At 32.0% G+C, this 18013-nt stretch overlaps 1 protein-coding gene across 9 annotated transcripts in view; it reads right to left on the reverse strand.

Annotated features, from left to right (window-relative positions):
* Positions 1-18013, reverse strand: part of DENND4A (DENN domain containing 4A) — a 99816-nt gene that overhangs the window by 20282 nt on the left and 61521 nt on the right. For 4 of the 9 annotated variants that reach the window (XM_081047312.1, XM_081047309.1, XM_081047310.1 and 1 more), the window contains 8 exons: positions 9213-9346; positions 6647-6782; positions 6068-6274; positions 5845-5973; positions 5442-5583; positions 4908-5039; positions 2604-2720; positions 1871-2002 (listed from right to left, as the gene is read on the reverse strand). In XM_081047312.1, the coding sequence (XP_080903438.1) occupies positions 1871-2002; positions 2604-2720; positions 4908-5039; positions 5442-5583; positions 5845-5973; positions 6068-6274; positions 6647-6782; positions 9213-9346 (1129 nt within the window). The remainder of the gene's footprint in view (positions 1-1870; positions 2003-2603; positions 2721-4907; positions 5040-5441; positions 5584-5844; positions 5974-6067; positions 6275-6646; positions 6783-9212; positions 9347-18013) is intronic. The other 5 variants (XM_081047315.1, XM_081047314.1, XM_081047316.1 and 2 more) reach the window with 2 other exon arrangements.

An 18013-nucleotide genomic window follows, 5' to 3' on the forward strand; every position in this document is an offset into this window, starting at 1 on the left:
CTGAGCTCCCGGATGGCTCAGTTGGTGGAGCACGTCCTCTCAACCACAAGGTTGCCGGTTGACTCCCACAAGGGATTGTGGGCTGCGCTCCCTGCAAGTAGCAATGGCAACTGGACCTGGAGCTGAGCTGTGCCCTCCACAACTAAGACTGAAAGGACAACATGAAGCTGAATGGCACCCTCCACAACTAAGATTGAAAGGACAACAAGTTGACTTGGGGAAAAAAAAAAAAGTCCTGGAAGTACACACTGTTCCCCAATAAAGTCCTGTTCCCCTTCCTGAATAAAATAACAATAATAATAAAATTTAAAAAAACCCCAAAAAACCAAAAATCTTAAGGATAAACTAACAAGTGTAATTCACACCTGGAACACCTATTACAGGTTTTAAAAAGTTGGCCTGTTAAGCACAGAGAGTAACCAAAAGCTAGATGAGTCAGATGATTACTCTGTTTACAATCATATTAAAATAGAAAGCTCATAAAAACAGATTTTAAGAAAAGGCAAGCATGAACAGACAGTAATGAAAGAACAATAAGGCAAAGACCACCAAAGACAAGATAATAGGTTGGTGCAAAAGTAATGGTGGTTTTTGCAATTATTTTTAACCTTTTAAACTGCCATTACTTTTGCACCAACCTAATATTAAGGATATAATTAGACAATGATTAGGAAGGACTAAATGGTTGTGAAGCAATTCCATGATACCAAAGGAAACAAACTTAATATTTAAGTTATAATAATTATTAAATAAAGAAATGCAAAGTAAGACAGTTATAGATCATTTAATTTTGTAGTGCAAAAGCAGCCATAGACAATACGTAAATGAATGAGCATGGCTGTGTTCCAATAAACCTTTGTTTATGAACACTGAAGTTTGAATTTCATATAATTTTTGTATGTTCCAATATTATTCTTTTGATTTTATTCCCCCAACTGTTTGAAAACCCATTCCTAGCTTGTGGGCCGGTACAAAAAAAAGGCTGCAGGCCCAATTTGGCACATGGGCCATAGTTTGCCTGCCCCTGAGCTAGAGGCATATCGAACTATGCTGCAGAAAAACAAACATCATTGCAGCAAGGCCATTTACAAACAGAGATATTTTAGCCTTGAAAGCACAAGTTTTTCAATATTTGTTTAGATTGTAATATGATACAGAATTGAGCTAATACAAAAATGAAATAATGTAATTATGTGATCAGACTACTAACACTAGAAATTCTGAATCTTAGGTCTGTTTAACCCTCCACAAATGGTCTGATGAAAAATGTGGGACGAAGTATTATCCCAGATCCTAAACTGACTTTTCCATTAACTAGTTGATAACTTATGTGACCTGCCAACAGTCAGATTACACCTTAGTTTTCTCATCTTTAAAACAGTGCTAATATCACCTCTCATGAATACAAGCATTGCTCTATTAATAAAAATAAAATAATATATAAAAAGAACTTTGAAAAGAAAAAGTATTAGGCACTGCTACTAAACTAACTGAAGTATTATCCTTTTGCCTCTAAGGGGGAATAAGAAACCAATATGAAGACTAAGGAACCATATGCTTCATTTAAAAATTGGCTAGGTATGTGGTTCTCTGACTGATCATCTCAATTGCTCCCAGTTCCTCCTTCCAAAAGGTCCCAACAGTCCAAAAGATAGTATCAAAAGATAGTATGTAGCTCGTTTGTCCCTATACTTCGTTATAATAAAAGCTGAACAAAGTATATTATTAAACATAGAAGTCAAGCTACTAAACCATACCAAATATATAAAAAAATAACCCTGGAAAATTAAGACTTAAAAAAAATTCGCTAGAAATACAGACACAAGTTATTCTAGACATAACAGAGGTGTATGCGTACTATTCAACTCACCTGTGTTTTCTCCTGCTATTTTATCAGCACTGTCATTATTTGTACCACTGAGGCGAACTATACTGGCAGAACTTTGGTAATGGAGCTTAGGAAGACAATCAGCACTTCCTTTTGCACTCTCACTCTCTGACACTGTAAAGATTAAAATGAAATTAATAAGATGAAATCTATACACATCATAAGATGCGTAAAGAGAAGTAGCTTTTATTTCAAAATATTTCTATCTCAAAATAGGTGATGTAATAAAATGTTGAACACCTCTTTTCTATTTATCAATCAGAAATAAGTGATTCCACTTATCAATAAGTGATTTGAGGCCTCAAGGTGTGTATCAAATTACTAAGTACTGGTGATACATGAGACCCGTGCATAAATTTTATATTTCTTCTTTGGTTGTGAAACACTGTTTTTGATGGGAGGAGGCAAGGAGGGAAATGTAAGTCACAGATCATTAACTCAGCCTCAGAAAGAGCCACTGTTTGAAGAGATATACATTTCTACTATAAGAAGGGCTGTATATGATTGGAGAGTGGTTGTGCCACTGGGATTACATACTTCATACATGAAGATTTGTATGTTGGAATATTAGGTGGTGGAGGGGGCTTGTAATGGGAGGAAAGAGGAGTTATAATGGGAAAGTGGAAAATAAAATTAACACTTTTATACTTAAAGTCACTTGTGTTTTCTATTAATATAAGTTCATAATTTTATACAATATCAACTTAATACCTACAGGAACTAGAATCACTCCCTTTCTTATCTTTTTCTTCTTGAATGTCCTCAGTAGATATATTCCCTCTTCTAACTTCATCCTTAGATAATGAATTATATCCAAGATCAGACTGGCCACCTAGAAAAAAAAAACACAAAGAAAAATACTCTATGCTGTTTATCATAAACTTCTTTAGTGAGAACTGGAATTAGGAGCAACACATTAATATTTGGATTTATTTTTAGCAATTTTTCTGGTTAACTTTCAATTGAAAGCATTATTTTGTTAGATCTCCCTATCTTTACTAATGTAAGAAAGAGATAATCTCAAAATAATTTATTTTTGGATCCACATTGCAGTCAAAAGTAACTACATACATTCATACTACTACCTGGGTTCCAAAAGACACAGACAAACCAGACACTATATAAATCCATGACCTTTCTAGGTGAAAAGTGTGAGTTCGAGCTAAGCACTGAAGAAGAAAAATCTGCAGGAAATTCATAACAGAACATTTATACAAAGATCACTGACGCAGAATGTCTAAATGATATTACCAAAAAAAAAAAAAATCCCATAACCCTCCCCCCCCGAAAAAAAACCAACCAGGTTTATTTAAATTTATAGGTAGGTAATTACTTTTTCTGAAAATTCATTTGAATAATTACTGAATTGCACGAGTACAAATACAAGGGAATGAAAAATAATCTAGTGTTAATGCTTTTAAGAAAAGCAAAAGTTGCACTGATACAAGAAAACTTCTAATACCTTATATATTGTGTTAAAGAGGCTCTCTAATTTTCAGCAAATCATTTTCACTAGATTAGCATCAAAACCAAGATTTTGACTCCTAGTTCTCTATCTGAGCAGACATAACTGTAAGTGAACCATATAACCTTTTTGTTTGGATCCTCAAGTTCCAAGATTTATAATACAAAAGGTTGTTATGATCAGATGAGAGACTACATATGGAATGGTTTTATAAACTTGTAAAGAACTGTCTGAAGAAATTGTATTATCACTAGGTATTTAATATCTTTGTTATACTTTTGAGTGGGTACTTTTTCTAATCAAATTTTCAGCTCTATTCCCAAAGAAACATGTCAAAAATGTGAAGATAATCTTGATGAAATTTTATTAGGTTCTGCACTGCTTTAAGATAGTCTTTTTAAAGGCCATAGCGTCTATGGCCATACCACCCTGAATGTGCCCGATCTCGTTTTTGTAAAGGCCATAGCTAAAAAACAAAAGATAGATTTCTTCATATTTAAGAGATAATGTCTGAGAATAGCTACTATAGCTCTGATTAAATTCATATTGCATTATCAAGAAATAAAAACAGCCAAGTCAGAACTATGAAAATTACATTTCAACACAATTAGCTTATTTATTACTCTTAAAAGTAGGCATAGATAGTGGATGGGGGGAGGGGGGTTCACAGTGTGAGGGATATAAATGATAAACGTCTAAGTATTACCTTGTCTTGTACACCTGAAACTAATAAATTAAAATAAAATAAAATAAAAAGTAGGCATAAAAGGAGACAGACTAAAATAATGTTACTGTTTATAGAGACAGAAGCTTTTCTTTTTTTTTTTTTTTTTTTTTTTTAGAGACAGAAGCTTTTCTATTTTATTATTAATGCTTGAATTTTTAAATTTAAAATTTCTGTCTGTGAAGACGTGGCTCTTATCATGTGTAACTTTTTTAAATGTAATAACAAAAATGATAGAATTTCAAGTGATTTATTTTAAAAATCTGTCAGTTTTAATATTAGTCAGAGAAAACTTATGTACAAATCTTATATTTTAGTGAAATTAATACCATTTTCAGTGCTAGAATGCTACAAATTTTATATATATTTAAATATTTTTATAACTTTTTATTTTAATATAGTTTAAGACTCACAAGTTACAAAAATAATATAGTACAGAGAGTTCCTGTGTACTCTTTACTCAGCTTCCCCCAATAATATCATAGATGAAACAGAAAATTGATATTGATATGGTACTATTAGCTCAGGGCAGTAAGTTTCTTTTTTTAAACTCTAATAACATTTTCACAACTACAAAGTGCTCTCCAGAGTTAGTTAACTGGATGATAATGGACTAAATACTTGAAGAAACTCTCAAACTTATTTGTATTCTGATAAACAATGAACAAAATTACAGTTATTAAGTACAGTATCGAATCAAGTACCTAATGTGTAAAATTCAAAAGTGACAACTTAATACATGACTGAAAATTACAATCTAAAAAAGGTAAGCTAGCAAATTTAATTTTCAAAAAGTACTGTAAGAAATGTAGAGGTAAGCACACACAAACCTGTACTAGCTCTATCATCAGTAGCATATACTTTGCTTAAACCCGTATTAAAAGGTGCCTGCTCCACAGTGTGTGTCCCATGACCACTATCCATGCTGCCATGACTAACAGCATCCAGGTCACTGCCATCTGCTTAAGAACACAATTTGACAGCATTTTACTACTCACGGAGATACCAAGAAGACACATTAGTTTGTTGCTCAAGCTAATATCTACTAATACCACACATGAAAAATACCACATAATTAGCAAACCACAACTGTAACAAAGAACCCTATTGTGAATTATTAATGAATACTAAAACAAGACCACCAAAGTTTGACAGTTTAACTTACGAGAAAAAAAGTGAAATGTTATGTGTTTTTTAAATGCGGAGAATACTCCAATATGAGAGTTTGTTTAATGGCAATAAAAAGTAGACAACATCCAATATTTTGAAAGTATTAAAAAATTTAAAAAATTGTAAAATGTAACTCACCCATTAACTTTAAAAAAAAAGTAAAACACATACACCTCTTCAGAACCTTTAATTACCTGAGAGAGTTGTTTGTGATAAGTGTGCATGTTTCTTTAAAGCTCTTTTGAACTGTGCTACTCCTAAAACAACGTTTCTTAATTTTGTCCAAAGCAAATAGCCATTATGTCTTCTTGAAGGCCAGGTACTTTCCAAAACAGCCTATTTGTTTAACAAAATAAAATAATCATTATAATAATAATTTTTATAAATGAACACATTGGCTTTAGAGTCAAACTAATGAACATCCAAGTAGACTGTATAACACAAAAAAGCACAAAAATTTTTACTTGATTCACAAAATATACTTTAGATACTCTCAAATAAATGCCAAATAACCCCCGCATCAATGGTTTTTGCCATTAAATTAAGGTTGTAGAATTAAAAAGTCATACTCTTTCTCCATGAAATCAAAGTAGTTACCTTATTATAATAACCATAAGTAATGGCGTTGGGGTCAATACCAGCTTTCTGCATTTCAAAAAGCACTCGAACTGCAAGCACTGGCTGATCGTACTGTCCACAGAGCTGCATGAGGATGCGGTAGCATACCTGAAACACAGTTAAATTCACAAGTGTACAGAAAAAAAAAATCTATGTACATAAATCTAGAATAAAATAATGCATTTTAAAGAATAATTGTTACCTCATCAGGCGGATCCATCTTCTTTGACTGCATTTTTTTAAGCACATCATACGCTGTTTTCAGAGCCCTGACTTTTGAATGACATACTTTCACATAAGCTGGGAGACAAATAAACCACAGTCCGTAACAGTGACGCAGAAGACACCTAGACCACATCTGAGGAATGGAAGAATACCTCTTGGCAATTTTATGGGCTGATTTAATTTCCTAGAAAAAAATGCAACGGTGTTATTAATACATTTACACACGTAAGCATTCTTATTTAACTAAATGCTGAACATGTGTAAGTCATATGCTTTTATAATGTTTCCCTAACAAAATCTGTCTATAATTAACATATAGTCAAGCCTCTACTTGAACTTGTATTATATATTATATATAGTAAAGTTCTAGAACAAGTGAACTAGTTAATTTTTTGAAGTCAGTTTACTCTAATTTATCTTCAGAATGCTTCAGGGAGCATAATAACCTACTAATCGTTACATATGAAATAGTAAAGTATATTAAGGGAGGATGAGTATCATATTTATTTTTGTTCGAATATTTGATTACATGAAGAATGCAAAATTATCAAAGCACCTGTTTTGTTCTTCTGAACATGGGAGAAGGGCTACAAGGACTACTTGATTTTGAAGGCAATTTGCTCTTTCGTGTTTGCAGAAATCCTTCAGGTCTCTCAAATAAATTGTTCCTAAGAACTGGAAATCCATTATAGCTGTTTTTGAAAAAAAAAAAAATCTCAAGCATACACAGATGATCATATTGGTTACAAGTTAAAAAAATTTATGACCAATAACTTAACTTAGCATTTATTTTAACTGTTTTTCCAGCAGACTATTACATATACTCAATAAATATTCACACTAACGTTACTTTTTTTACTATAAAATTTAGAAATGCAATAGCCAAGTATAAACTCGAATACATATTTTGGAGGAAAAAAGTGAAAAACATTTAAATTTTGTTGAACTGAGATCAAACTACAAAATAACTCAAGCAAACTTTGTTAGTATTTATGTACATATATAGCAAACATATCACATATTATGATAGTTGGTAAAGGGCCCACCAAATCAATATTCTTTCAAAAAGGACAGTCATTAGTATCACTGCTTTGGATTAACATATTACTGTAGAACGCTGCTCTTAAAAAGATGCACATTACATATTAGACACCAGGACAAGCTTTCACATTATATGAATTGGTTTATCAGGTTGGGTAGCAGGTTCGGGCCTCATTTATGAGAACGAAAATAGAAGAGGTTGGAGAAGAGGAAGAAAAGTTTAAAATGGGTAGCTCTGTGAGGAGGTGGGCTTAATTTGGGGTTAGAGGAAGATGTTTGGGCATTTAAAAGGTAGCAGCAGCTAGGAATAAAATATGCTGAAAAGAAGAGCAACAAACTTAACCTACTTTATGATATTCTTAAAGGCACATAAATAGTTTTAATTAACTAAGAAGAAAATTATAATAAAAGATGGTAAACTATATCTATTATATGTTACTATAGGCAACTTCCGCATTATAAGAAAATATTGGTAGTAACTGAATGTTAAGTAGGAATAAAATAGCAAAGAAGTTCAGGAAACCATGTCATTTAAAAAACCCATCGTATGTACATGGTGTGATAATAAGACCATCTGTGTATGTTATAGAAATTTACTGCCTTATCTTTTTATAGAGACAATGTAAATAAAGTATATAAATCATCCCTTATTAAGAGAATCCACTGTGCTCATTAAAGACATTTATTTTAAGTTGTTTTTTTCCATTGATGAGTATGATTACACCAAAATTATATTGGGTAGTTTCAAGGAATAAAAATGACTTAGATTCTTAAAAAAAAAAAAAGGGGAACTTTTAAAGTTAAGTAATTTTCTTGTTAAAAGACTAAATCTAAAAGTAAAATTTTAATTAAAGTTAAAATCAAACCACAAAAATAGAAACAAAAGTATGTCAGTAAACACACCAAAAGAAGTCTTAGAAGTATAATGTACAAAAGAGATCAAAGAAATGAAATCTTGTTTAGAAAGAAAGAGAGAAATTAGAAGAAATATTTTAAATGTCTTAGACACAAAACAGACTTCTTAAAAGTGGTATCAATAACATCATCATTAGATGAAAAGAATAAGAATCAAGTGGCCTATGAATCAGTCAACATTTACTAACATCTGTTACATCACTTTCTCATCTGTAAAAGGAAAAACTTAATCTAGATTATAAATGAGGATGTCTTGAAAAATCCTTTTTCAATGAAAATAACTAACTTAATGAATGACAGGTGTACAATGGTTTTAGAATCTTTAAGTAAAGTAAGGAAGTATTGTTGGAGAATAAAAAATAATTTAAAATCTAAAAGGAAATTCCATTTTAAGTAAAAATAAATGTGCATTTGAAACTACCTCTAGTATATAACAAATGTATATGACATATATATTTTGATATATATATATCATATATAAGTAATATATACATACACCTAGATAGATATATAGGTCTACCTCTATCATGACCTTTATTTCACTGTGCTCAGAACTTTCTCTCTTTCCCACTAGACTTGAAGGCAGGAACATGTAGCATTCAAGTCTAAATACCAAGTACTTTGTTTGCCCTGTCTCACCAAATTTCCTAAATTAACAATTATTACCATGACTTAAAATAAAAATTCATGGACAAATTAATAGCCTAAAAAATTATATCATCCAAATCAAGGCCACAAATGTTGATTCTAAATTAGATTTAATCTTCTGTAAACCAAGATTACATTAACCAATGTGTATGGGGGAGGGGATGAAGATGGGGAAACCAGCTTTAGTGAGAAACAAAAAATCAAAATTTTATAACAAAAGTGCTGCATTTTTGTGGGGTGTGTGGGGGGGTCCTAACTAAATTTAATCAACATGAGAACATATAGGTATGCAGATATAGAGAGCTTCCCATTCCCAAATCTATATTATGCAAAATTATTATTTTTTCTTTTTATACCTCAAAATTTAATAATGGATGTGGGATAAGCTTGCTTACCACCTAAAAATTAGGGATCTGTAAAGTTTGGATTTTTGAAAATACCACAGTCCTTAGAAAGCTACGTCACAGATGATGGATTGCTTCTCTCTTTCAATCTCAAACATTCTGCCTCTTGAATACCTGTACTGTAAAGGGGGTTCTTCACCATTGGGTAGATGGGGGATCTCAGGTGGTGTTACAAAAACAGTATGTTCACTTTTGAAAGATTCATCCAGTTCTATAAGTCGCATTTCACCACTCTTGTCCATATCCACCTATAGGAGTTTAAAAAACATACATTAAAAGCAAAACATTGGTTAGCCAAGTATTCATCTATAAGGGAATTGTTAAAGAAACCATTTACACAAGTGTACACTAAAGAGCTAGTAAAAAAAAAAAAGAATGAACAACCACTATAGAAAGATCTCCAAAATAATTAAGTGAAAGTAACAAGGCGCACAACATTGTACATAGTATACCGTACATAGTATACTCTCTATTGAATAAGACAGAGGGGAAAATAAGACCATATATTCATTTTTCTGCATGTATTCACATAAAGAATTACTAAAGAATACTAAGAAAAGTAATTACCCATATGGGAAAGGGGAGATGAATGGAACGGATAGGATCAGATAGGACCCAGATTTCCCAATGTATATCTTTTCATATTATTTTGCATTTTGAATGATGAGAATGTATTCAAGAAATAGTGTTTTAAAGATGTACACATTCCCAATATAGAAGCACATTTGAGTTAAATTCTAGTCACATCAATACTGAAAGCACTTCAGTAGTATTATTTTCCCCAGATATTCTACTGCAAGGTAATATTCATAAAAAAATAAAACTTCACAGAGTCTAAAATGCCCAAAAGGAGCTCATAAATTAAAGAGCACGACATTAATATTAATCTAAAATACCCACATGTCATACATATAACAAAATATATAACCCACAGAACTTTATTAGGTTAGATAGAATAATATCATATACCAGTTAGGAATAAATGGAAGAGCAATAATTATTAACCAGTTATATCTTTAAGACAAGGACCTAGGGCAAAGTATAGCAAAAAAGGACAGGGATAACTTTCCATTTTTTCTTACTCTTAAAAAGAGCTGATACACTTGGAGTCTTATACAAACTGTGGGTTTTAACTTCACAGCATTACATGACATAATCTCCAGGGTTAAAGAATGTTTTTAATGTTATATCCATACAGTAAAATAGTTAACTATTAAGGCATGCTTCAGAATTATAATTAACAACAAGAGAGAATGTTCACAAAGTAATGACAAATAAAAAAATGAGGCATTAAATCATATGTATAGTATGATTTTAAGATTATTAAAGAGTATGTATGCTATACAAATATATTGGTGTGTGCTCTCACACACACACAATTATCAAAATGCTATCACTGGGTAGTGGTATTACTGGCAATTAATTTTCTTCTTTACATTGTTATTTATTTTCCAATTAAAATATAATGAATATATATTACTTTCATTTGCTCCTTAAAAATTGAAAAAGTAGTAAATGCTCAGAATAAAAATTTAAACAAGGTAGAATATATTGCTTTTAGAATAAGCACTTATTTCACTTCTGTTGAAGGATATTTAAAAATTAATCAAATAAAGTAAGGTACCTTTCTGTTTTAGCCTGTCAAAAAGACTTTTATATGGTAAAACTAGCAATAACACAATAAATACTGTAAGCTAAATAATAACATACCCTGCTGGTACTCAAAATTGGTACAGTCTTCTTTAGAAAGATGTGTTTAAACACATCTACCTTATTCTTATTCTAAAAAAATAACCTAACATAAAAAAAGCTATCAGTATGAAAGATGTTTTTTTGCAGGATGTTCCAATAGCAATAAATTGGAAGTCATCCACATGTCAAAAAAATAGGTAAATGAATAAAGTATGATAAATAGATAAAATCCACAAACATTAAAAATGAAAACAATAAAGATTATGCAGACTTCTGGTTAAATAAGACAAATTAAACACAATAATTTATCTTCAACTCCTTATGAAATCTTACCAAAATGAGAGTAAGGGGATTAAACAAACAAACAAACAAACAAACAAACAAAAAACAACAGACAAAATGAACTGGGGAGGGGACAACAGCAGAGACAGACTTCAAAATATTGTAGAAGCTGCAAAGTAGACTGATGCGACCTATGAAAGCTCAAAGTCATATATCTGGCTCCAAGGGGGGGTGCAGAGGAGAATAGACAAAAGCAAGCCATTTTGCTCTGTAGAGTCCCAAAAAGGTAAGGAAAAGTGCTAGATGTCTTTAAATATTGGCGTGCAGGTGGGAGGAGAGCTAATTAAAAGCCTGCATTTCAGGACTCCCAGATTCCTGGCCCAACCCAGTACGTTAGGCCACTACCTCTTCCCAGCGTGGCAGAAGACAAGGTTGGATCTTTCTGAGTGAACCAGAGGGATTTTAGACTTGAGGACACCAAGCAGAGGTGGGTGAGATGAGGAAGTTAATAAAAGCAGGTGAAGTGAGTAAAAGCCTACATGTTGCAATAAAGGGAAAACCTCAGTTACCTTCCCCACTCAGCTCTGAGAATACTGGCAGTCAGGCTTATGCTCCCCAGGCTAAAGACTGGACATACCTCCTGGGGAAACTAAGCAGCCTAAAAGAAAAGAATTACAGACAATGATCAGACACGGACTCTAATGCAATAGTTGAGTTCCTTTATGATCATTAATCTCATACCTAAGGAAGCCCCAAACCTCACGTTCCCAGAAAGAGTGCCAATGAGTTCTTTGTGCTTCACCCTTGAAAATGAATACCAATCAAAGATCGCACAAGAAAAACCAATAACTCGAAATAGAATAAATATAAACAAATATTAAAAGGTACTCAGAAGAAGCAGAGACAATGCAGGGGGGAAAACCTTCAAAATAACTGAAATGATTAAGCCTATGTTCATGAAACGAGAAGATGCTAAAAAAAAAAAGAGCATTCAGAGAATGAAAGGAGCTTATGAAAATTACAAATATGATAACAGAAATAAGAAGCATACTATGAAGATTGGAAGGCAAAATTGAAGAAATCTCCTAAAAAGTGAGACAGAAAATGGGATGAAAAAAGTAAGAAAATTAAGAGGATCAGATCAGGAGGGTCAACACCCAAATAATACATATTTCAGAAAAAGAGAACAGAGAAAATGGAGGAAAAAAAATTAAAGAAAGGAAAAAATTTCAAGAAAATTCCCCCAAATTTGAAGGAAATGAGTCCACAGATTAAAGGCATTCAATTCACTGAAGAAAAGAAGGCCTATACCAGGCATATCCTTACAAAATTTTAGAACATCAGGGACTTAAACGCTTCCAGAAAAAGAGATGAGGCACAAAAGATCAGAAATCAAGATGGTATTAGACTAGATGTTATTCTTAACAATAACATTTGAAGTTAGAAGACAATGTAACAATGACTTCAAAATTTTATACCCAACCAAATTAGCAATCAAGTATTATAAGAGGATCAAGAAATATGCAAATGAACAGGGCATCAAAAAATATATCTCCCATGTACTTTTTCTCACTAAGGTACTGGAAGATGTGCTCCACCATAACAAGGAAATACACCAAGAAAGAGAAGTTATTGAAGCCAGAAAGAAGGTGATCCAACTCTAGAAAAAGGACAATTAATTCCCAAGATGATGATGAAGGAAAATCCCAAGATGACAGACTAGAAAGCAATCAGTTCAGACTGAAACATAAAGACAGAATGGCCCAGCAAGAATTTTTTAAAAAATCAAATGGATAAATTACCTGATATGTTGGAAATATTGAGAGATTTTAGATTTTTCACTCTTGTAGAAGAGTTTGGAGATGAATTAATAGTAGACACAAAGCAAAAATACAGTAATTAACTTCAGAGAAAACAAAATCCATACATGAAAGGAAATTTAATTACAACATATATATATATATATAGGGTCTAGCAATAATTCTATACAAAGTAATAGTAATATTAACATTGAACAACCATTCAACCAAAAGTAGTGCTATAACTACACTGGGAGAATTGTGGTGGTGGTGGTAGGTATGACATTAACAGATAATTTATAAAATAATAAGCAGCAATAAAAACACATTATTTAGAAATCTTAAGGTAAATGACAAGAAATAGATGAAAGAGAAAGTGGCTGTATCCGAAGAGTAGAAACTAGGGGTGGGAAGGAATGGGACCTAGCCTTATAAAATTATTTGGCTTTCTAAATTATGCTATGTTTCACTGTGATAAAAATGAACAAGTATTTTTAAGAGATTTGGCAGCAATATTAAAAATGCTTATAAGATGTGGTTATGAAGAAAATTAGGAAACTATTACAATTATGTAAAACACATTGAAAGTAAATGTAAAACGGGTATTAGGGCACAGGGCTTATGAAAGCCTTTCTCCCTTTTATTTTCCACATTTCCTGTTACTTTAGTCATTTAATAAAAGTGTTAAAAATTAATCTTTCAAAAAAAACAGAGAACACCTAAGCCATTTTTAACAAAACCTAGAAATATTTTTAAAAAGACAACATTAAGAACATGTCAGTGACAACTCATGGTGAAAACAGGTCAGTGATCAATCACAGGTATCCTTAGTAGGATATGGTATTCATGGGCAACCCAAGAACAAGTGAGAAGCTCTACATGCAAACATTTCTATGCAGATGAAATGGGGTTTATCTAATTATAAGGGCAGCAATGATAATGAAATAAAAGAGATGGGCCAGAATAAAAAGGTTAAAACAAATACCCAAGGTCATTGGAAAGGAAGCTGGTAACTACTCCTGTCTCCATGATGGAACATTATAAGATAATTGCTTGCCTGTAAGCACGAGGTGTTTTTAAATTTTTATTTATTTATTTAATAGCTTCTCCCTTTTCAGACCTGTGCCTACTTTCCACTCTCCAGACACTTTGTTCGTATAGAAAAAAAACGTATGGACAAGGACAACTGCTATAACACGCAGTATTGTAAAGTCTATTAAAATATTAAAATTTTGCACAATAGATTCAAAATGTTGGTATAAAATACTTCCCTTAACTTCCATACCAATAAAATCTAATTTCAACATAAAAACAGCCATGCAATAATTCCTACATTTATCAGTTGGATATTTCTGTCTTGTGAATGTACAGTGACATCTGTCTCGATTGGGAGAAAAAGAAATCCAACACCCACAGCAATACAAAATTCAAATAATTTTCGTATTCTCTTCATATTGTCTCACATTAATGTCCTCAGAAAACACAAAGGGATGCTTGGGAAACCAAGAAAAACCTTACCAGACTATTTGTTACACAAAGCTGCCCTTAGTTAAGTTCCATCCTACAGGAACAGATTGTAAGGATTTAAAATATAACCATATGAAGAACAAGAACACATGGTTCTTAAATTAGTCATACATGAAACTCAAATAATTCTCATACGTTGTTTTTCTTATTCTTATTCAGCATTAACCACTCCAGCTTTTAAAAATCAGTCAAATGTTTTCTGTTTGAATATGCTAAGATCAAAAGAGGAATTATGTCTAATTTCTGTTCAATCTTAGTCATGGACTGGCTTAGGTAGTTAATGTATATCTAATACTATTTATTTTTCATAACTAAACTGCCAGAAGTAAGAGGATCTGTTCACTTAAAAATTAAGTGCAAAGTAGTCAACTAAGGAATAGCCCCCCGTTAATGATTATTTTGAAAATATTTCTGATATTCAGAAAACATTTGCAGATTGAAAGCAGGCACTGACTTGCTGTGCTGAGTGTACTTAAATTGTGTTATTAAAATATGAAAAGTAGTAACAGCACTGTATAATTTTTACTATTTCAGAGAGTTCTTGCTTAATAATAGCAAGAATATAATTGACATCTACTCTAGCTATATTTGAAAGTTAAGATATATTTTGGATCTTGTGACATTTTATTTTCTTTAATCAAAGAGTCCCTTGAATTATAACAAAGCAAATACAAGTAACCATATTTCAGTTAATTTTTGGTTTTGACTTTCTTGGTAGTCATTAAATTCTTTAAGTATAACATTAATCCATTTTAATAAGTGATCTTTTGTTGGATCTAGACTTTAAATAGGTAAATAATAGCACTGTAGGAAAATAGTCTTCCTAGAAACAATGGTTATACACTTAATGGAATTGTTTCTTTTTAGAGACTTCTCAGAATTTTTATTCTTTAAGCAAGTATTCCAACGTCCTGCACTGACTCTTACCAAGTAAAGAGCAGGTGACCTACTTTCAGAAAACCCTAGACAAAACAATGTAGTAATTATCAGTAATAAAATATCCTTAGAACATGATGTCCTAGATACTTAGCAAAATTACAAGTCTTGTATGTCTTACAATATTAATGAGTAGTTTTTAAACCATGTGATACTACAATATGAGTTCTTAGCTGAAACAAAAAGTGTGAACAAAATACATAAAATGAGTGAAATCTGAAAGAGAACAACACAAGATTTCTCTCTTCTGCATTGTTAATTGGATTCCTACAACTAATTCAGTGTTCTCATGTGAATTAATAAATCTAGTGGCTAAAGCATGCAATTAGCAAAGTCCTGGTCACTAATTTGGCCCCTTAATATTCAGTTAGCTTGGCACAGGGGACAACTGTTAAACAAATGTATACCAGAGCTCAAAAGGGAAGCTCAGCAAGTACATATATCTGACCAGTGGAAACACCATATGGGAACAACATCTGAAGTGCAAAATGCTAGTCAGAAACACCATTTTTATATACAAAACCCAACATAATTATTCCTATAAAAAAGGATTTAGAGAAATCAGTTTTTAAAGCACATTTTTCTATTTGTTGTATACCTTTCCATTTATTTATTTTTTTCTATTAATATTTAACTTTATAGGCACCAAATAAAGCAAACTTAAAATTTTGATTAAAATATTGAAAACCAAGTTCTTGATATAATACTGTAAGGAAGACAAAATTTTCCAGGAGCTATGACATTACTTCTCAAAATAAATAGGATTTCAAAGCTCTATATAGGCAGGGGTCAACTTACAAAAAGGTATGGTTCTAAAAGTCCATTTGTAAATAGGTTATTCAAAATATAGAAAATAAACTTCCCCCGAAAACAATATTTCTTCTGGGGTGGTGGAAATGTTCTATATTTTGGAGACATGGTCACCTGGAAATCTATTAGTTGCCAAAACTTATCAAACAGTACACTTCAAAAGCACATTTATTATTGGTATATATCTCAGTGAATTTTTTTTAATGTCCTAAAAAGTGGTTAGAGTATCATTCCACCAAAAAGAAGTTTAATACATATTTCCAGCACACTGTAGCCTTGCACCATTTGAACTACAGCTAATCGTCATTTACATCAGTGTTCCCATGAGAAAATGAACTAGGAGTTCTAAGCAGATAATGGCATATATCCATCTTTTCCCTATTCCAAAGCATTCCAAGGACTTCAAGCACCTTAGCTAGTTAATTCTCTATCCGCACCAGAAAGAGTATTTCTCTATATCAGCCATCCCTCGAGTTTTCTAAATTGAAGGAAAGGGTAGGTGGGTCTACATAAGGCTCTGAACTTGTTCCTGCTATTCACATGTGTAAGTCATTCAAGAGTTGAACACTGTCATGAGATGATAAAACCAAATGAACCACTAACTTATAAACTTGAATAAAAACAACCAAAATATAAAATTAGTCATAATGTTTTCTACTTTTTAGTTAATATAACACTACTGTGAATAGTGGGAAACATGCAGTTATAATGATTTCTCCCCACAATATTTTTAAAAACATAGATAAGAAAACAACTTAGAAAGACTAAATGATTCTACTAAAATCACAAGTATAAGAGCTGTGGTTCAAGTTCTCCTGATTCGTAATGCAGGGTTTTCCCCACTACACCTTACATAGTGAGAATCATTTCTCATTTTTATAAGATATCATTTGGTACTTATTTAGTAATTAGTAAATGACATTTTCATGTCAAACTCAGAACTGAGCCAATTTCTGAATATTGAGGGACGAACTGTATTTTGGTTGTTGTGCCTCCCCCCCAAGAAAAGTCACTGATTTTCTTTCATAGTCACATAAATTTGAAAGTGATGGACTTCTTTATATAAACTTACGAGAATAAACTGTTGAGAAAATATATGACAAAGCTTTGCTTTCTTTTTTCTACTATCATGGACATAAAATCATGAGTACTATATATATATTTACAAATTTATAGAAAAGTTTCAAGTACAGTAACTTTTCAAGTACAAATAATTTTTTTCTTTTTAAACTTTCAAGAGTAAGTTGCTGGCCTAATGACCCATCACTTCCAAATACAGTGTATACTTCCTATAAACAAGGACATTTTGCTATATAACTACAGTACATGGATTTGGAAATTAACAGATTATACTACTACTGCCTAATCGTCAAACTACATTTGAGTTTTGTTGATTATTTTAATAATTTATAGCAAAAGCATCCAGTTTTGAACTATGTATTGTAATTGGTTGTCAAATCTCCTTTCCTTTTGAACAATAGCTCAATTTTTCCTTTATGTTCCTAACCCTGACATAATATGGATTACAGAGCAGGTATTTTGTAGAATGTCCCCTAATTTGTCTGATATTTCCTTGGTGTAATACAGGTCATACATCTTTGGCAGGAATACAGAGAATGGACGCTGCATTCTCACTGCAGCCTATTAGAGCCATATGCTATTGATGTGGCCCATTATTGATGGTGTTCACTTTGATCACTGGATTTAAAGTGCTGTCTGCCAGGCTTTTGGTTCCACTATAAAGTTACTCTTTCCTCTTTCGTAATTAAAATGTATTTTGTGTGGAGGTACTTTGAAACTGTGTAAAATCCTGTTTCTCATCAGTCTCTCGATTGGTACCTGTGTAAACTCATAGTTCCCTATTTTATT

Source organism: Rhinolophus hipposideros (assembly GCF_964194185.1).
Source record: "Rhinolophus hipposideros genome assembly, chromosome: 5".
In the NCBI taxonomy this organism is placed as follows: domain Eukaryota; kingdom Metazoa; phylum Chordata; class Mammalia; order Chiroptera; family Rhinolophidae; genus Rhinolophus; species Rhinolophus hipposideros.